This window comes from Meles meles, chromosome 12, assembly GCF_922984935.1.
Source record: "Meles meles chromosome 12, mMelMel3.1 paternal haplotype, whole genome shotgun sequence".
NCBI classification, from domain to species: domain Eukaryota; kingdom Metazoa; phylum Chordata; class Mammalia; order Carnivora; family Mustelidae; genus Meles; species Meles meles.
In genome coordinates this window covers 17,384,511-17,405,742 of record NC_060077.1, presented here as the reverse complement: position 1 = coordinate 17,405,742, position 21,232 = coordinate 17,384,511, and the positions used below count along the sequence as shown (strand labels likewise).

The following is a 21,232-nucleotide window of genomic DNA, read 5'->3' as shown; positions in this document are numbered from 1 at the left end:
GTGACGGGGTGTGGACCTATTCTTGTTGACTTTGAGGGGGGTTCTCTGCATCTCCTGGATTTTGATGCTTGTTCCCTTTGCCATATTAGGGAAATTCTCTCCAATGATTCTCTCCAATAGACCTTCTGCTCCCCTCTCTGTTTCTTCTTCTTCTGGAATCCCAATTATTCTAATGTTGTTTCGTCTTATGGTGTCACTTATCTCTCGAATTCTCCCCTCATGGTCCAGTAGCTGTTTGTCCCTCTTTTGCTCGGCTTCCTTATTCTCTGTCATTTGGTCTTCTATATCACTAATTCTTTCTTCTGCCTCATTGATCCTAGCAGTGAGAGCCTCCATTTTTGATTGCACCTCATTAATAGCTTGTTTGATTTCAACTTGGTTAGATTTTAGTTCTTTAATTTCTCCAGAAAGGGCTTTAATATCTCCAGAGAGGGTTTCTCTAATATCTTCCATGCCTTTTTCGAGCCTGGCTAGAATGTTCAGAATCGTCATTCTGAACTCTTGATCTGACATATTACCCATGTCTGTGTTGATTAGGTCCCTAGCCTTCGGTACTGTCTCTTGTTCTTTTGTTTGTGGTGATTTTTTCCGCCTTGTCATTTTGTCCAGATAAGAGGATATGAAGGAGCAAATAAACTACTAAAAGGGTGGCAAAGACCCCGGAAAGATGCGCTGTAACCAAATCAGAAGAGACCCCAAATTGTGGGGGGGAGAAAGGGGATAAAAACAGGTTCTTTCAGAAAGTGGTTGATTTTCTGTTTCTAGAGTTGCTGTTCTTCTTCTCTTCACTCTCCCGTTGAAATAGGCATTTTTAAAACAGACTGGTAACAAGTACCTTGTGATTACAATTTTCTTTTCTGAATCTACTCTGGGACTCCCTTTGAGTCTGTGGACCCTGAAGGATTGCATTTTTTTTTTCGTTTGTGAGAATAAATTGATGGGGCACCTGGATGGCTCAGTGGTTTAAGCATCTGCCTTCGGCTCAGGTCCTCATCTCGGGGTCCTGGGATCTCGCCCCACGTCGGGCTCTCTGCTCAGCGGGGAGTCTGTTTCCTCCTCTCTCTCTGCCTGCCTCTCTGCCTACTTGTGATCTCTCTCTGTCAAATAAATAAATAAAATCTTTTTAAAAAAAGAATAAATTGATGCTATTAGTCGTTAAATTAATATCAGGCACACCTTAGTACAATTTAGAACATAAGTGTTTGTTATATGTGTCCTGATAGTAAAACAGATGTATAGATGGATAAACCTGAAATAAGAACATAATTTTCTACATATAAAGTTTCTATGTACACACATGCAAATGTATGCGTATATATACTTTCATATATCCTTATATATGTACAAATACATGTATACACAGACATGCATAGAAATTAGAACAAATGGGAAATTCTACCTTCAACGTATTATTAGGCAAAGAAATAGTACTTTGTATGGTAATACATATTATGCATAACTTCACATATTGGTAAAAACTGATTAGCTTTCACTTTTGAACTTCCCTGAGTTTTGGAAAAGGAGGATAGTTAAGATTTGGACAATACCGAATGCTGATCAGAGTCCTGTATATGTATCCTTACGTATTATAGACTTGCTATTTTAAAATTATTTCGCTGCTGTGTAAAACAACAACAAAACTCCAAACTGAGTTACTTAAAACTGTAAGATTTCCTTTCCCCAGGGACATTCATTCCATCTGAGTTAGAAGGAAGAAAGCTTGTCTCCACTCTGACCAGCTGTTAGTCGGGCCAGTTGAAGCCTGGGAAGTAAGCCTGCTCAGCTGGAAAAAAAAGAGGGGGGGAAATATCCTAAATTTTGGAAGAGCATGTCACGACTATTTGTAATAAACACAATCTGCCTTATTAATGATGGCCGTGGTCATCAGAGTTCACACCTACCGCGTAAGCACACAGGCTCCGTGTTTTAACAGTAATGTGTAATTTCTCCATCACGATGGTCATATCAGGGAGACCTTATTATCATCCCCATTTCACAGATGAAGAAAGTGAGGCTTGAAGGGGGCGGTGGCATGTCTGCCTCATACAGGTAGCAAGCGTCCCAGCGGATCTTGGTAGCAGGAATGTGCGTAAAAAAGGACGGCATTCGGGTCAGGCAGGGAAGGGAAAAAGTTTTGCCACCTGTACCCTGTTTAAGAAAAGTCTGAGAAACAAACTGAGGGTTTTGGAAGGGATGGTGGTGGGGGGTTGGGTGAGCTTCGTGGTGGGTACCGAGGAGGGCATGTATTGCATGGAGCACTGGGTGTGGTGCATACACAGTGAATACTGGAACACTGAAAAAATAAAATAAAGTTTAAAAAAAGAAAAGAAAAGTCTGGTGAATTCCCATCCCAGCAGCCTAGGAATTTAGGACCCTGATTTCCTCAAGGACTTTCTCCTGACTCCACCAGTGAGTCTCCTGGGCAGAGACAAACAACACATTTGTTGACCTGGTGACCATTCAAGACTTAACATCTTCCCCTCTCTGGATCATGGAATAGGCCAGGTCAGCAGGTGAAGAACTTCAGATGCCTGTTAGAGGGTAACATCTTCCCGTCCCACATAACTCTGCCCTGAGTTTCAATGATGTGAAAGGATGTGTAGGACGGACAGAATCATCACCTCCCACCACCCCTCCTTGATTGGGTGACATGACCCTTTGTATTAGCGTGTGCTTTTTAACGTCTGTTTGCTGATGCCTTGGCCTCTTGCGTCCTGCTTACTGGGGAGGAACTGCCCGTCTGAGGGTAGCTAATTCCTAGAGACAGCAAAGGGCTTCCCACCTTTCCTATGTAAACTGAGAAATCCAGAACCACACCCCATCACCTCCTCTATGGTTCAGAGTCAGGGTCCCCAGTCCTCAGCCCTAAACACTGGAGGGCCATGTACCAGACCCCGAGGACAGTCCCTAGAACCAGAACCTACTGAGAGCATTCAAACTAGCCCATTCTAACCTTGCTTACCTGGCCTTGCCTATTCCTCCCTACAGAAACCACAATGAAGGTTCTTGCTCTTGGTAACAATCTGTCCATAGCAGCCACGTCTTCCTCTCTTGGCCTTGCCATCCCTCCGTAACCGTAAAACCCTCATCTGATGGCACCCATTGAACAGAAGCCTCAAGATAGCTGAGATGTTTGTGTAATTACCTACTTCCTTTCTACAATGGGAAAAAAGACAGCCATTGAGCTCCGGGCTTATAACAGCATAATACTCAATGCTCATGATGTTCAAGGTTTTTTCTTTCTTTTGACTCTGTAGGGCAGGATTTCAGCTGTGATATATTAATTTACTTTCCACCTGCCGTGCTGTCAAAATGGCCGACCAGTTTGCCGATGGCCCAGAAGCCTCCACACACATGCCTTTTGAAGAGGTCCCCGATTTCAGAAAAGCAAGGACCTTGGAGATCAGATTGACAGGAAGAAATCCCAAAGGTAGTAAATGACCCTTGATTCTTCCAGGGGCCTAACAGAGGGAGCCCCAGGTCTTGATTTAATAGCTGCAGTTCGTATCTGATGACACCTCAGCAAGCTACAGAGAGGTCTTGGGATTAAAAGGAAAAAAAAAAAGATTTATTGGTAGAAGTGATCAAACCACTGACCTAATTATCCTCTTTTTTTCCAGCCCAAAAAAAAAAAAAAAAAAGAAAGAAAGAAAGAAAGAAAGAAAGAAAGAAAAAGAAAAAAGAAAAAAAAATTGTTTCAAAGAATTTCCATTAGGGAGCACGGGACATAATAAACTACGACAAATTTATTTTTCATTTGTGGAGAAAATAAAGTACTGAGGGCCAGTTGCATGAGCAGAATTAAGATGCATTTCTCTGTGCGAGCCCTTGGGGGTAAGTCAGCTCCTGGGAGATATAATAAATCCGCGGTGGTCTCTGCGGTCCAGGATGAACATGAACACTTGGTTTCAGAAATCTCATCTCCAAAATTCCATCAGAAAATGACTTTAGCTTCACCAGTCAGCCGGAAAATTATAGGTCTTGGACTGTCCTCATTTTTGCAGTGATCTAAAACTACTACATTCAATTGCCCTAACTTACTTGGCCACACACATCTTACCTCGCCACATGTTGGTTAAATTAAAATCCTATTTATCCCCAGCACTACTAAAACAGAAATATAATTCGTATGGCGTGAGCCCGCACTTAGTTTTCTAGGATTTTCTAGAAAAGTTACTTAGAAGTGGAATTTCTGAGTTGAAGATTTTGTACAAACTTTAAGGGCTTTCGACCATTCCGCTCAAGGATGCTGTCCTCGTTGGCTGGGTGAATCCATAACCTACTTCTCCACCCATAGGTGCTGCCCTAGGACAGAAGCTTCTTTTTGTTCCTAGCTGCCTGCTTGGTTGCAACTTATCAACATTTGCAACCCCACACGTTGCAATCCCAGATAATGGCCAACTCAAGTGTCTGAGGAGGACCCCAGGCAGTGCTCCAGAGTCAGTCCTCAGCTGCAGGTAAGGGGCTGGAACTCCTCTCAGACTGGAGATGGGAGACTGTCCCTGTGACACCCAGCCCACCAGGTGACCTGGATAACAGGAAAAAAAATTCTCACGGTCTTCCATTCTACCCGAGTTCACTTAATGAAGGGGGAATGGTGATCCCTAGAGGCTAATTTCTTTTTTCTTTTTTTTTTTTAAGATATTATTTATTTATTTCACAGAAATCACAAGTAGGCAGAGAGGCAGGCAGAGAGAGAGAAAGGGAGGCAGGCTCCCCGCCGAGCAGAGAACCTGACATTGGGCTTTATCCCAGGACCCTGAGATCATGACCTGAGCTAAAGGCAGAGGCTTTAACCCACTGAGCCATTCAGGCACCCCTAAGAGGCTAATTTCTTTATCACAGCAAGACAATGTCTCTTTAAGGAAGAACTTTCAATAAAAAGACATCATGGGTTTACCAGGAGGGCAAAGAAGAAATAATGCAGGCAAAGCTGGAGAAGGGCAGGTAGCAGTGAAGAAAGGTCCAATAATTTAACCTCCTAGAAACACTGCAGTTAAAGTGTAACCCGTCCCCCCATAGAAGTGTACTGGTATCTCTGTTGCACACTGAACAAATTTTCAAGAGTGAACCTACCTATATACCTTGCATCATATCTATATAACTTGTATCAAGGAGCAAGACACAAGCTGCACGCAGAACCCCTTCTTTGTGCATCCTTCTAACTACATCTTCCCTCACCAGGGCGGCCACTCTAACCCAGACTAGCTTTGCCTGGGTCTGTTTATAAATGGATCCACGCAGGATGCAGGATACGTGCATTCTTGTGGTTCTGACTTCTTTGACTTAATGTTGTGTATCTTAATTGTATCCATATTCTTACATGTCATTTTGGATTGTCCGTTCTCATTATTGGATGGTTAGTTTCGATATCACATGAAGTATATACTGTCTTATGTAATATACAGTGTAATCTATGTACTATATGTTGAGCATATATTATTATATAATATAATATACATAGTTGTATATACATATTGTGTACAGTATAACATATACTACATGTATACATAATGTGTACTATATGTAGCTACATATATGTACATATACATAGTGTAGAGAGCATAATATATAGTATATTATATATTATATTGCATTATTATACAGTCATATTGTATATTGCATATATACATATATTATATATTATATATTTTATATCATATATTATAACAATATTGTATACTATATATTATATACAATATTGCATACTATATATTATATACAAATATTTATTATATAAATATATCACAGCTTAATTTACTAATTGGGCATTTGCTTGGTTTCCAGTTTCTGGTCATTACAGATATTGCTGTTTGAGCATTTGGACTTGGCAAAAAGAGGCATAAAATTCTATCAGGCATATATTTCGGGGAGGGATTGCTGGGTGATGGGGTGCACATATGCTTAGCGTTGGCAAACACTAGCTTTGGTAGAGAGTACTGAACAATTTTACGAAGCGGCTGTACCAATTTCAATTCATCTTTTTAATTTTCTTTTTCCAATCATTTGCTTGGGTAAACTTATTGTCTATTAGATTTTATTACTTTGTCTTGGGTATATGGATTTTCTGAAATACAGTTTTTTCCCCTTTCTTTCTTTTTATTTTTTAAAATCTCATTAGGCATTGAACTTGATTTTTAAAGGAAATGCAGTATTCTTTATAGAATACCTATTTGGAGGCAAATTACCTGGCTTTGAACTGTACTAGTTGTGTGGCACTGGGCAAGCCACCTCGCCTATCTGTGCCACAGGGTTTTCATCTCTAGAGGTGAGACGGTAATAGCCCTTACCACATACGTTGTTGTAATGATGGAGTACGTTCTTATCTGTGAAGCTACTGGAGTCAATGCATCATGTACTTTTCTATATGCATTTGCTTCTATGATGTCTTAAATAAGAAGTCTGGATAGAAATGTTCTAAATGGCAAAGCCAGTGAGATTGTTGGATAGTAGAAAAAAGTGAAAAAAAAAAAGCAGAAGATTTTTTTTTTTAATTTTACAATGCACTTTGAAAATCTTTCTCGTACAGGCCAAGAGGCAGCATGGTGTGAAGGGAAAGAACCAGAGCATGGTGTGAAGAAGGACCGTAAAGAAGCCACTTTCCCTCTTGTGTCTTCTCAGTGCCACATGTCCTAGGCACTGACAGGTGCCCAGGGAGGGGTGAGGCTGGGATGCTGCACGTGGCCCTCTCTGGAGGTGAGGATGTGGCCATCCTTCTCCCGAGCCCCGTGCCCCTGGGTTGCAGATATAGTTACATGCTTAACTGAGTCGTCCCCTCTTCTTCTTGTGTTGGTCCAGTATCGGGATGAGTGCCTTCCTCTCCATGGAGGTGGTACCAGCCTCTGGCAGGTGACTTGTCTCCGGATTCCCAGCTGCCTCCTCCGGGCTCTGGGGACAAATAAGACACAAGCTGGATACCTAATGCCTTGCAAGATGGTGACTTGTACTTGAGTTTTAAACTGATTTTTAAGTGTTTTACTCTGTTTAGCCATTTCCAGTCATGAGATAAAAACAAAAACAGGTTGGGAGCCTGGTGGCTCAGTGTGGTAAGCCTCTGCCTTCGGCTCAGGTCATGATCTCAGGATCCTGGGATCGAGTCCCGCATCAGGCTCTCCGCTTGGTGGGGAACCTGCTTCCTCCTCTCTCCCTGCCTGCCTCTCTGCCTGCTTGTGATCTCTCTCTTTCTCTCTCTGAGATATAAATAAATAAATCTTAAAAAAAAAAAACAAAAAACAAAACAAAACAAAAAACAAAAGCAAGTTGGAAGTGAGCTGGGAAATGGTGATTTCCTGGAGGCAAGGATGGAAGGGTCATGGGGGCAGGTGGACCAAGGGACCCACCAGCACAGGTGAGGGAGAAGCTGTCCCTGCCACCAGTGATGGCACCAGCCCTCTGTGCTCACACAGAGGAGCTGTGAGGAGCTGGAGGGAGGCCCTTGCTAGATTACCAGTCCTGTGGGGGTGGTTTGCCTCAAAATGAATCGATCATCAAAGCAGTCAAAGCAAGCTGTACTTTTCAGGTTTAAAATACAAGGAAGAGGGTCCTTGATTGGGGAGCTTTGTGGCAGGTGCTGGAGAGAAGTCGGGAGAAGGGAAGAGACCGATATCCACGCCGTCCTGGGAGCAGCCAGCCGGGGACGCAAACCAGCGTCTGCAATCCGTTCATCTCCCTGTGAATTATTTATATGTCAATCTGACCTTGCAGCTCATTTCAAAGGCCTATTTAATTTTCCCAACGATGGCAAAATAAAGCATCTCCAGGGGAAACACTAAGGGTCAGCTTAGAAGCCACGGGCATTTGCTTAGGGGTCCTTGCAGGTGACCAGATGCATAGCCCTAAATATTTTGGAGAATATCAATATATCAATCTTTATTTGCTACTGGCATGGGATGCTAAGGCCCAGAGCCATAGGAAAGATTTTCCTTTGGCCTTCATCTCCCTAAAGAGAAATTTCACCTTCAGTGACTTCCCTGGAATGAGCAGCACAATTCATGAGAAGGGGAAATGCCCCCGGACTCCCACCCTGCCCACGCAAGCTTTCCCTGGGGCCGGTTTCTACACCCAGAGGATCCCACAGCAATTCTGAGAATGTGTATGGTAATTTTCTCCCTCCTGCATCTTCCTAAGTCTTCCGGTTGGTGAACAATCCCTTCTGGGACCATGAGCCCCACACACCACCCCATCCCCTATTGGAGCTCCCAACCTCTAAGCGCAGGACACACAGTTGAATGTGAATTTCACATAAACAGCAGAAAGAATTTCAGTATACGTGGTCCCAGATATTTCTTAGGCCCTACTTACATGAAATATATATAATCATTCTATATAAATACATATGTAAATTATACACAAGTACATAAAAAATTATATATAATTATACATAATATATAAATATCTACTAGATGGTGTATGTAAACTTAAAACTATGTACTATGAGATTTTATTACACTTACTACTTAATTATTATATTTGTTACATCATAATATATAATATAATCATTACATTTGTTATATTAATACAACTATATTACCAATATTAATAATTAATATATTATTATATTAACAATTTGGTGTGTTAATTATGTTAATTTTAATGTGCATACTATATAGCATGTATACTAAATTTCTTTTTTTTTCTGATTTTGTTTTCTTATTTGTTTATTTACAGCATAACAGTGTTCATTGTTTTGGCATCACACCCAGTGCTGGTTCCTCAACCTCCCACCCCCACCCCAGCCCCTTCAAAACCCTCTGGTTGTTTTTCAGAGTCCATAGTCTCTCATGGTTCATCTCCCCTTCCAGTTTCCCTCAACTCCCTCTCCTCTCCATCTCCCCATGTCCTCCAGGTTCTTTGTTATGCTCCACAAATAAGTGAGACCATATGATACTTGACTCTCTCTGCTTGACTTATTTCGCTCAGCATAATTTCTTCCAGTCCCGTCCATGTTGCTACAAAAGTTGGGTATTCATCCTTCCTGATGGAGGCATAATACTCCATTGTGTATATGTACCACATCTTCCTTATCCATTCATCCGTTGAAGGGCATCTTGGTTCTTTCCACAGGTTGGCGACCGTAGCCATTGCTGCAATAAACATTGGGGTACAGATGGCCCTTCTTTTCACTACATCTGTATCTTTGGGGTAAATACCCAGCAGTGCAATTGCAGGGTCATAGGGAAACTCTATTCTTAATTTCAAACAACTCTTTTTTTTTTTTTTAACATTTATTTGACAGAGACAGATCACAAGTAGATAGAGAGGCAGGCAGAGAGAGAGAGAGAAGGAAGCAGGCTCCCTGCTGAGCAGAGAGCCCTATGTGGGACTTGATCCCAGGACCCCGAGATCATGACCTGAGCTGAAGGCAGCGGCTTAACCCACTGAGCCACCCAGGCGCCCCCTATTCTTAATTTCTTCAGGAATCTCCACACTGTTCTCCAAAGTGGCTGCACTAACTTGCATTCCCACCAACACTGTAAGAGGGTTCCCCTTTCTCCACATCCTCTCCAACACACGTTGTTTCCTGTCTTGCTAATTTTGGCCATTCTAACTGGTGTCAGGTGGTATCTCAATGTGGTTTTAATTTGAATCTCCCTGATGGTTAGTGATGATGAACATTTTTTCATGTGTCTGATAGCCATTTGTATGTCTTCATTAGAGAAGTGTCTGTTCATATCTTCTGCCCATTTTTTGATATGATTATCTGTTTTGTGTGTGTTGAGTTTGAGAAGTTCTTTATAGATCCTGGATATCAACCTTTTGTCTGTACTGTCATTTGCAAATATCTTCTCCCATTCCGTGGGTTGTCTTTTTGTTTTGTTGACTGTTTCCTTTGCTGTGCAGAAGGTTTTGATCTTGATGAAGTCCCAAAAGTTCATTTTTGCTTTTGTTTCCTTGGCCTTTGGAGACATATCTTGAAAGAAGTTGCTGTGGCTGATATCGAAAAGGTTACTGCCTATGTTCTCCTCTAGGATTCTGATAGATTCCTGTCTCACGTTGAGGTCTTTTATCCATTTCGAGTTTATCTTTATGTACGGTGTAAGAGAATGGTCGAGTTTCATTCTTCTACATATCACTGTCCAGTTTTCCCAGCACCATTTATTGAAGAGACTGTCTTTTTTCCATTGAATATTTTTTCCAGTTTTGTCGAAGATTATTTCACCATAGAGTTGAGGGTCCATATCTGGGCTCTCCACTCTCTTCCACTGGTCTATGTGTCTGTTTTTATGCCAGGACCACGCTGTCTTGGTGATCACAGCTTTGTAGTAAAGCTTGAAATCGGGTAACGTGATGCCGCCAGTTTTGTTTTTGTTTTTCAACATTTCCTTAGCAATTCGGGGTCTCTTCTGATTCCATACAAATTGTAGGATTATTTGCTCCAGCTCTTTGAAAAATACCGGTGGAATTTTGATCAGAATGGCATTAAAAGTATAGATTGCTCTAGGCAGTATAGACATTTTAACAATGTTTATTCTTCCAATCCAAGAGCATGGAACAGTCTTCTATCTTTTTGTGTCTTCTTCAATTTCTTTCATGAGTGTTCTGTAGTTCCTCGAGTACAGGTCCTTTACCTCTTTGGTTAGGTTTATTCCCAGGTATCTTATGGTTCTTGGTGCTATAGTAAATGGAATCAATTCTCTAATTTCCCTTTCTGTATTTTCATTGTTAGAGTATAAGAAAGCCACTGATTTCTGTACATTGACTTTGTATCCTGCCACGTTACTGAATTGCTGTATGAGTTCTAGTAGTTTGGGGGTGGAGTCTTTGGGGTTTTCCATATAAAGAATCATGTCATCTGCGAAGAGAGAGAGTTTGACTTCTTCCTTGCCAATTTGGATACCTTTTATTTCTCTTTGTTGTCTGATTGCCGTTGCTAGGACTTCTAATACTATATTGAACAAGAGTGGTGAGAGTGGGCATCCTTGTCGTGTTCCTGATCTCAACAGGAAGGCTGCAAGCTTTTTCCCATTGAGGATGATATTTGCTGTGGGTCTTTCATAGATAGATTTTGTGAAGTTCAGGAATGTTCCCTCTATCCCTATACTTTGAAGTGTTTTCATCAGGAACGGATGCTGGATTTTGTCAAATGCTTTTTCTGCATCAATTGAGAGGACCATGTGGTTCTTCTCTCTTCTCTTATTGATTTGTTCTATCACATTGATTGATTTGCGAATGTTGAACCAACCTTGCAACCCAGGGATGAGTCCCACCTGGTCATGGTGGATAATCTTTTTAATGTGCTGCTGGATCCTGTTTGCTAGGATTTTGTTGAGAATCTTTGCATCCATATTCATCAATGATATTGATCTGAAATTCTCCTTTTTGGTAGGGTCTTTGCCTGGTTTGGGGATCAGGGTAATGCTGGCTTCATAAAAAGAGTCTGGAAGTTTTCCTTCTGTTTCAATTTTTTGGAACAGCTTCAGGAGAATTGGTGTTATTTCTTCTTTGAAAGTTTGGTAGAATTCCCCAGGGAATCTGTCAGGTCCTGGGCTCTTGTTTTTTGGGAGGTTTTTGATCACTGCTTCAATCTCGTTACAAATATCGGTCTATTCAGGTTGTCAATTTCTTCCTGGTTCAATTTTGGGAGTTTGTAGTTTTCCAGGAATGCATCCATTTCATCTAGGTTGCTTAGCTTATTGGCATATAACTGTTGGTAATAATTTCTGATGATTGTTTCTATTTCCTTGGTGTTAGTTGTGATCTCTCCCTTTTCATTCATAATTTTATTAATTTGGGCTTTCTCTCTTTTCTTTTGGATTAGTGTGGCCAATGGTTTATTGATCTTATTGATTCTTTAAAAAAACCAGCTTCTAGTTTCATTGATACGTTCTACTGTATCTCTCGTTTCTACCTCATTGATCTCTGCTCTAATCTTGATTATTTCCCTTCTTGCATGTGGAGTTGGTTTGATTTGTTGTTGATTCTCCAGTTCTTTAAGGTGTAGAGACAGCTGGTGTATTCTGGATTTTTCAATGTTTTTGAGGGAGACTTGGATGGCTATGTATTTCCCCCTTTGCTGTATCACATAGGTTTTGGACCAAAGTGTCTTCATTCTCATTGATTTCCATGAATTGTTTAAGTTCATCTTTGATCTCCTGGTTGATCGAAGCATTCTTTTTTTTTTTTTTTAAGATTTTATTTATTCATTTGACAGAGAGAGAGGGATCACAAGTAGGCAGAGAGGCAGGCATAGAGAGAAGGGGGGGAAGCAGGCTCCCCGCTGAGCAGAGAGCCCGATGCAGGACTCGATCCCAGGATCCCGAGATCATGACCTGAGCCAAAGGCAGTGGCTTAACCCACTGAGCCACCCAGGCGCCCCTGATCCAAGCATTCTTAAGCAAGGTGGTCTTTAGCTTCCAGGTGTTTGAGTTCCTTCTGAACTTTTCCTTGTATTGAGTTCCAGTTTCAAAGCATTGTGATCTGAGAATATGCAGGGAATAATGTCAGTCTTTGGTATCGGTTGAGTCCTGCTTTGTGACCCAGTATGTGGTCTATTCTGGAGAAGGTTCCATGTGCACTTGAGAAGAATGAGTATTCTGTTGTTTTAGGGTGGAATGTTCTGTATATGTCTATGAGGTCCATCTGGTCCAATGTTTCATTCAATGCTCTTATTTCTTTATTAATTTTCTGCTTTGATGATCTGTCTATTTCTGAGAGAGGCGTATTAAGATCTCTTACTATTATTGTATTCATATCAATATGACTCTTTATCTTTTTTTTTTCCATTTTATTTATTTTTTCAGCGTAACAGTATTCATTCTTTTTGCACAACACCCAGTGCTCCATGCAAAACGTGCCCTCCCCATTACCCACCACCTGTTCCCCCAACCTCCCACCCCTGACCCTTCAAAACCCTCAGGTTGTTTTTCAGAGTCCATAGTCTCTTATGGTTCTCCTCCCCTCCCCAATGTCCATAGCCCGCTCCCCCTCTCCCAATCACACCTCCCCCCAGCAACCCCCAGTTTGTTTTGTGAGATTAAGAGTCATTTATGGTTTGTCTCCCTCCCAATCCCATCTTGTTTCATTTATTCTTCTCCTATCCCCCTACCCCCCCATGTTGCTTCTCCATGTCCTCATATCAGGGAGATCATATGATAGTTGTCTTTCTCCGATTGACTTATTTCACTAAGCATGATACGCTCTAGTTCCATCCACGTCGTCGCAAATGGCAAGATTTCATTTCTTTTGATGGCTGCATAGTATTCCATTGTGTATATATACCACATCTTCTTTATCCATTCATCTGTTGATGGACATCTAGGTTCTTTCTATAGTCTGGCTATTGTAGACATTGCTGCTATAAACATTCGGGTACACGTGCCCCTTCGGATCACTATGTTTGTATCTTTAGGGTAAATACCCAGTAGTGCAATTGCTGGGTCATAGGGTAGTTCTATTTTCAACATTTTGAGGAACCTCCATGCTGTTTTCCAGAGTGGTTGGACCAGCTTGCATTCCCACCAACAGTAGAGGAGGGTTCCCCTTTCTCCACATCCTCTCCAGCATCTGTCATTTCCTGACTTGTTAATTTTAGCCATTCTGACTGGTGTGAGGTGATATCTCATTGTGGTTTTGATTTGTATTTCCCTGATGCCGAGTGACGTGGAGCACTTTTTCATGTGTCTGTTGGCCATCTGGATGTCTTCTTTGCAGAAATGTCTGTTCATGTCCTCTGCCCATTTCTTGATTGGATTGTTTGTTCTTTGGGTGTTGAGTTTGCTAAGTTCCTTATAGATTTTGGATACTAGCCCTTTATCTGATATGTCGTTTGCAAATATCTTCTCCCATTCTGTCAGCTGTCTTTTGGTTTTGTTAACTGTTTCCTTTGCTGTGCAAAAGCTTTGGATCTTGATGAAATCCCAATAGTTCATTTTTGCCCTTGCTTCCCTTGCCTTTGCCGTTGTTCCTAGGAAGATGTTGCTGCGGCTGAGGTCGAAGAGGTTGCTGCCTGCATTCTCCTCAAGGATTTGGATGGATTCCTTTCTCACATTGAGGTCCTTCATCCATTTTGAGTCTATTTTCGTGTGTGGTGTAAGGAAGTGGTCCAATTTCATTTTTCTGCATGTGGCTGTCCAATTTTCCCAGCACCATTTATTGAAGAGGCTGTCTTTTTTCCATTGGACATTCTTTCCTGCTTTGTCGAAGATGAGTTGACCATAGAGTTGAGGGTCGATTTCTGGGCTCTCTATTCTGTTCCACTGATCTATGTGTCTGTTTTTGTGCCAGTGCCATGCTGTCTTGATGATGACAGCTTTGTAATAGAGCTTGAAGTCCGGAATTGTGATGCCACCAACTTTGGCTTTGTTCTTCAATATTCCTTTGGCTATTCGAGGTCTTTTCTGGTTCCATATAAATTTTAGGATTATTTGTTCCATTTCTTTGAAAAAAATGGATGGTATTTTGATAGGGATTGCATTAAATGTGTAGATTGCTTTAGGTAGCATAGACATTTTCACAATATTTATTCTTCCAATCCAGGAGCATGGAACATTTTTCCATTTTTTTGTGTCTTCCTCAATTTCTTTCATGAGTACTTTATAATTTTCTGTGTATAGATTCTTAGTCTCTTTGGTTAGGTTTATTCCTAGGTATCTTATAGTTTTGGGTACAATTGTGAATGGGATTGACTCCTTAATTTCTCTTTCTTCAGTCTTGTTGTTGGTGTATAGAAATGCAACTGATTTCTGTGCATTGATTTTATATCCTGACACTTTACTGAATTCCTGTACAAGTTCTAGTAGTTTTGGGGTGGAGTCTTTTGGGTTTTCCACATATAGTATCATATCATCTGCGAAGAGTGATAGTTTGACTTCTTCTTTACCAATTTGGATGCCTTTAATTTCTTTTTGTTGTCTGATTGCTGAGGCTAGGACTTCTAATACTATGTTGAATAGCAGTGGTGATAATGGACATCCCTGCCGTGTTCCTGACCTTAATGGAAAAGCTTTCAGTTTTTCTCCATTGAGAATGATATTTGCGGTGGGTTTTTCATAGATGGCTTTGATAATATTGAGGTATGTGCCCTCTATCCCTACACTTTGAAGAGTTTTGATCAGGAAGGGATGCTGTACTTTGTCAAATGCTTTTTCAGCATCTATTGAGAGTATCATATGGTTCTTGTTCTTTCTTTTATTAATGTGTTCTATCACATTGATTGATTTGCGGATGTTGAACCAACCCTGCAGCCCTGGAATAAATCCCACTTGATCGTGGTGAATAATCCTTTTAATGTACTGTTGAATCCTATTGGCTAGTATTTTGGCGAGAATTTTTGCGTCTGTGTTCATCAAGGATATTGGTCTGTAGTTCTCTTTTTTGGTGGGATCCTTGTCTGGTTTTGGGATCAAGGTGATGCTGGCCTCATAGAATGAGTTTGGAAGTTTTCCTTCCATTTCTATTTTTTGGAACAGTTTCAGGAGAATAGGAATGAGTTCTTCTTTAAATGTTTGGTAGAATTCCCCTGGGAAGCCGTCTGGCCCTGGGCTTTTGTTTGTTTGGAGATTTTTGATGACTGTTTCAATCTCCTTACTGGTTATGGGCCTGTTCAGGTTTTCTATTTCTTCCTGGTTCAGTTGTGGTAGTTTATATGTCTCTAGGAATGCATCCATTTCTTCCAGATTGCCCAATTTGTTGGCGTAGAGTTGCTCATAGTATGTTCTTATAATTGTCTGTATTTCTTTGGTGTTAGTTGTGATCTCTCCTCTTTCATTCATGATTTTATTGATTTGGGTCCTTTCTCTTTTCTTTTTGATGAGTCTGGCCAGGGGTTTATCAATCCTATTGATTCTTTCAAAGAACCAGCTCCTAGTTTCATTGATTTTTTTCTATTGTTTTTTTGGTTTCTATTTCATTGATTTCTGCTCTGATCTTTATGATTTCTCTTCTCCTGCTGGGTTTAGGGTTTCTTTCTTGTTCTTTCTCCAGCTCCTTTACGCATAGGGTTAGGTTGTGTACTTGAGACCTTTCTTGTTTCTTGAGAAAGGATTGTACCGCTATATATTTTCCTCTCAGGACTGCCTTTGCTGTGTCCCACAGATTTTGAACTGTTGTGTTTTCATTATCATTTGTTTCCATGAATTTTTTCAATTCTTCTTTAATTTCCTGGTTGACCCATTCATTCTTTAGAAGGATGCTGTTTAGTCTCCATGTATTTGGGTTCTTTCCAGCTTTCGTCTTGTGATTGAGTTCTAGCTTCAGAGCATTGTGGTCTGAAAATATGCAGGGAATAATCCTAATCTTTTGATACCGGTTGAGACCTGATTTGTGACCCAGGATGTGATCTATTCTGGAGAAGGTTCCATGTGCACTAGAGAAGAATGTGTATTCTGTTGCTTTGGGATGAAATGTTCTGAATATATCTGTGATGTCCATCTGGTCCAGTGTGTCATTTAAGGCCTTTATTTCCTTGTTGATCTTTTGCTTGGATGATCTGTCCATTTCAGTGAGGGGAGTGTTCAAGTCCCCTACTATTATTGTATTATTATTGATGTGTTTCTTTGATTTTGTTATTAATTGGTTGATATAGTTGGCTGCTCCCACGTTAGGGGCATAGATATTTAAAATGGTTAGATCTTCTTGTTGGACAGACCCTTTGAGTAGGATATAGTGTCCTTCCTCATCTCTTATTATAGTCTTTGGCTTAAAATCTAATTGATCTGATATAAGGATTGCCACCCCAGCTTTCTTCTGATGCCCATTAGCATGGTAAATTGTTTTCCACCCCCTCACTTTAAATCTGGAGGTGTCTTTGCGTCTAAAATGAGTTTCTTGTAGGCAACATACTGATGGGTTTTGTTTTTTTATCCATTCTGATACCCTGTGTCTTTTGATTGGGGCATTTAGCCCATTAACATTCAGGGCAACTATTGAGAGATATGAATTTAGTGCCATTATTAGCCTGTAAGGTGACTGTTACTGTATATTGTCTCTGTACCTTTCTGATCTACTACTTTTAGGCTCTCTCTTTGCTTAGAGGACCCCTTTCAATATTTCCTGGAGACCTGGTTTGGTGTTTGCAAATTCTTTCAGGTTTTGTTTGTCCTGGAAGATTTTGATCTCTCCTTCTATTTTCAATGATAGCCTAGCTGGATAGAGTATTCTTGGCTGCATGTTTTTCTCGTTGAGTGCTCTGAATATATCATGCCAGCTCTTCCTGGCCTGCCAGGTCTCTGTGGATAAGTCTGCTGCCAATCTAATATTTTTACCATTGTATGTTACAGACTTCTTTTCTCAGGCTGCTTTCAGGATTTTCTCTTTGTCACCAAGACTTGTCAATTTTACTATTAGGTGACGGGGTGTGGACCTATTCTTGTTGACTTTGAGGGGGGTTCTCTGCATCTCCTGGATTTTGATGCTTGTTCCCTTTGCCATATTAGGGAAATTCTCTCCAATGATTCTCTCCAATAGACCTTCTGCTCCCCTCTCTGTTTCTTCTTCTTCTGGAATCCCAATTATTCTAATGTTGTTTCGTCTTATGGTGTCACTTATCTCTCGAATTCTCCCCTCATGGTCCAGTAGCTGTTTGTCCCTCTTTTGCTCGGCTTCCTTATTCTCTGTCATTTGGTCTTCTATATCACTAATTTTTTCTTCTGCCTCATTGATCCTAGCAGTGAGAGCCTCCATTTTTGATTGCACCTCATTAATAGCTTTTTTTATTTCAACTTGGTTAGATTTTAGTTCTTTAATTTCTCCAGAAAGGGCTTTAATATCTCCAGAGAGGGTTTCTCTAATATCTTCCATGCCTTTTTTGAGCCCGGCTAGAATGTTCAGAATCGTCATTCTGAACTCTTGTTCTGACATAGTACCAATGTCTGTGTTGATTAGGTCCCTAGCCTTCGGTACTGTCTCTTGTTCTTTTGTTTGTGGTGATTTTTTCCGCCTTGTCATTTTGTCCAGATAAGAGGATATGAAGGAGCAAATAAACTACTAATAGGGTGGCAAAGACCCCGGAAAAATGCGCTGTAACCAAATCAGAAGAGACCCCAAATTGTGGGGGGGATAAAGGGGATAAAAAACAGGTTCTGAAAAAAAAAGAAAAAAAAAAAAGAAAAGAAAAAATTTTAAAAAATAAAACAAATAAAAAAAATATAAAAAAGAAAGAAAAAATATATATATTTAGATGAACTAGTCAAAAAACGTTAAAAAAGAAAAGGGTAAAAGTTTTAAAAATTTTAGCAGAAGAAGAAAAAAGAAAAAAGAAAAAAAAATTGAAAAAAGAAAAAAAAATTGAAGTAGCCGCAAGACTAAAGAATCATGGGGAGAAAGCCATGAGTTCCGTGCTTTGCTTTCTCCTCCTCTGGAATTGCTCTGCTGTCTTAAGAATTGAATCTGCTTTCTCCTTGATAGATGAACTTCGTCCTGGCTGGATATTTTGTTGATCTTCTGGGGGAGGGGCCTGTTGTAGTGATTCTCAAGTGTCTTTGCCCGAGGCGGGATTGCACCGCCCTTACCGGCGGCCGGACTAAGTAATCGGCTCGGGTTCGCTTTTGGGAGCTTCTGTTCCCTGAACGCTTTCCGTAGAGTTCCGGAGGACGGGAATGAAAATGGCGGCCTCCCAGTCTCCAGCCCGGAGGAGCCGAGAGCCTGGGGCCCCACTCCTCAGTGCGCCCCCAGAGGACAGCACCCAATCACTCCCGTATCCCCAGCCTCTAGCCGTGCTCCGAGCTCACCCAGCCCACGACCAGTTCAAGGTAACCCCGAGCTGAGAGTTCAGTCCTCGGCTCTGTCTTTGCAGCTGGTTTCTCCGTTCTAATACCTGCAAGCTCTCCGACACTCTGACACCCCCGATCCTTCTGTGACCTTGCGGGGCCTGGGGCCACGCTGGCCCCGCGTGGGCTTCACCCCGGTTTAGCCCCTGGAGCAATGTCCCTCAGTGGAACAGACTTTTAAAAGTCCTGATTTTGTGCTCCGTTCCTCCGCCGCTTGCCGGGAGCCGGCCCCTCCCCCCGCGGTCTATCTTCCCGTCGTTTTAGATTCACTTCTCCGCCAGTCCTACCTTTCAGAAAGTGGTTGATTTTCTGTTTCTAGAGTTGCTGTTCTTCTTCTCTTCGCTCTCCCGTTGGATTTGTAGGTGTTTGCAATGTTTAGATAAGCTATCGAGCTGATCTCCTGTTACCTGATGTAGTCTCAGGCTGCTACTTCTCCGCCATCTTGACTCCCCTCCTGACTCTTTATCTTGATTAATAGTTTTCTTATGTAATTGGGTGCTCCCATATTGGGGGCATAGATATTCACAATTGTTAGATCATCTTGGCGGATAAGAATTATGTAGTGTCCTTCTGTATCTCTGACTACAGTCTTTAGTTTAAAATCTAATTTATCTGATATGAGAATCGCTACCCCGGCCTTCTTTTGAGGCCCATTGGCATGAAAGATGCTTCTCCATCCCTTCACTTTCAGTCTGGGTGTATCCTTAGGTTCAAAATGGGTCTCTTGTAGACAACATATGGATGGGTCCTGTCGTTTTATCCAATCTGCAACCCTGTGTCGTTTTATGGGCGCATTTAGGCCATTCACATTGAGAGTGATTATTGAGAGATAGGTTTTTATTGACATCATGTTGCCTTTGAAGACTTTCTGTCTGTAGATTGTTTCTATATTTCTGTTCAATGATATTCTTAGGATTTTTTCTCTTTTATAGGACCCCCCTTAATATTTCCTGCAGTGTCGGCTTGGTGGTTGCATAGTCTTTTAAGCCTTGCCGGTCTTGGAAACTCTTTATCTCTCCATCCATTTTAAATGTCAATCTTGCTGGATAGAGTATTCTTGGTTGCATGTTCTTCTCATTTAGTACTCTGAATATATTTTACCAGCCCTTCCTGGCTTGCCAGGTCTCTGTGGAAAGGTCTGACGCTATTCTAATGGGCTTTCCTCTGTATGTAAGGAGTTTCTTTGTCCTAGCTGCTTTTAAGAGGGTCTCTCTTGAAATATAATTCCTCATTCTAACTATAAAGTGTCGTGAGGACTTTCGAGAATCTAAAATCTTGGGAGGAAATCTCTCTGCCTCTAGTACATGAACATTGTTTCCATTCGTGAGATTGGGAAAATTTTCATAGACAACTTCTTCCACTATATCTTCTAGACTTCTTTCTTTTTCCTCCCCTTCAGGGATTCCAATAATTCTGACATTGAAACGTTTCATGGCATCATTTATTTCCCTGATTCTGTTTTCATGGCTTCTGAGCTGTTTGTTCCAGGCTTCCTCCTGATCCTTTCTCTCTATCTGTTTGTCCTCCAGATCACTAATTCTATCTTCTGTCTCAGTTACCCTAGCTTTTAGAGAATTTAGATTCGATTGGAACTCATTGAGAGCATTTTGAACATCATCCCTGGTGGCTTTCAGTTCTGCCCTAATCAATTCTGTTTGGTCATCCATGGCTTTCTCCAACCTAGCTATTGCCTGGATAATTGTTAGTCTGAATTCCTTTTCTGACATATTGTCTATGTCGATAGCCATTAGCTCTGTTGCAGAAGGCCCATCCTCTGTATTTTTCTTCTGTTGGGTATTCCTCCTCCTAGTCATTTTGGTAAGAGATGACTGAACAGATGCAGCTGGACTTATCGATTGTGGTGCAGTCAATGTGCACCCTGGAACGCTTCTGTGCAATCAGGATTCCCCACCCAAATGAGAGAAAAAAAGAAAAGAAAAAGAAATAGAGAAGAAGAAGGGAAAAAAAGGGAAAAGAAAAAAGGACAAAAGAGAGAGAGAGAGAGAGAGAGAGAGGAAAAAAAGGGAAGATAAAAGAGAAGGCTCAGCCCAAATGGGCCACAATCTAAGATTTGTGAAGTATACAAAGAAAAACAGACAAACCAAAAGACTGATAAAAGTATATGACAAGAGAAAAAAAATATATATATATATAAGCAAAAAAAAAAAAGGGAAGAACCTCATCAGAAAGAACCCCAAGTATAAGATTTATATATTATCAGGACAAACACAAATTCACAGAAACACTGACAGAAGGAAAAATTGGGAGAGTGGTTATAAATTCTCAGTGTGGGTGAGGAAGGTTATTTTGATTCTTCCTGAAGGTATCTTGATGTTTTTGTTAAAGGACTCAACTTTCCTAAGTTACAGGGGGATTAGAAACTGGTTTGCCTATAGGGGTAGTATTGATTGGGGAAAGGGGATTACCTTGAAGTTTAACTCTATATGTATAGTAGAAAATAAAAATTAAAAAAGAATAAACTAGACTAAACTAAGTTAAAATTAAAAAAGAATTAAAAAAATAGAAAA

At 40.9% G+C, this 21,232-nt stretch overlaps 1 protein-coding gene across 1 annotated transcript in view; it reads right to left on the bottom strand.

Annotated features, from left to right (window-relative positions):
• LOC123954405 overlaps positions 1 to 21,232 on the bottom strand; it is a 62,181-nt gene that overhangs the window by 29,375 nt on the left and 11,574 nt on the right. Inside the window, 9 exon segments of the mRNA XM_046025535.1 lie at positions 8,872 to 9,187; positions 9,379 to 11,533; positions 11,536 to 12,011; positions 12,013 to 12,110; positions 12,327 to 12,374; positions 12,377 to 12,450; positions 12,453 to 12,702; positions 13,071 to 15,818; positions 15,820 to 16,872. Of these exon segments, the coding sequence (XP_045881491.1) occupies positions 8,872 to 9,187; positions 9,379 to 11,533; positions 11,536 to 12,011; positions 12,013 to 12,110; positions 12,327 to 12,374; positions 12,377 to 12,450; positions 12,453 to 12,702; positions 13,071 to 15,818; positions 15,820 to 16,872 (7,218 nt within the window).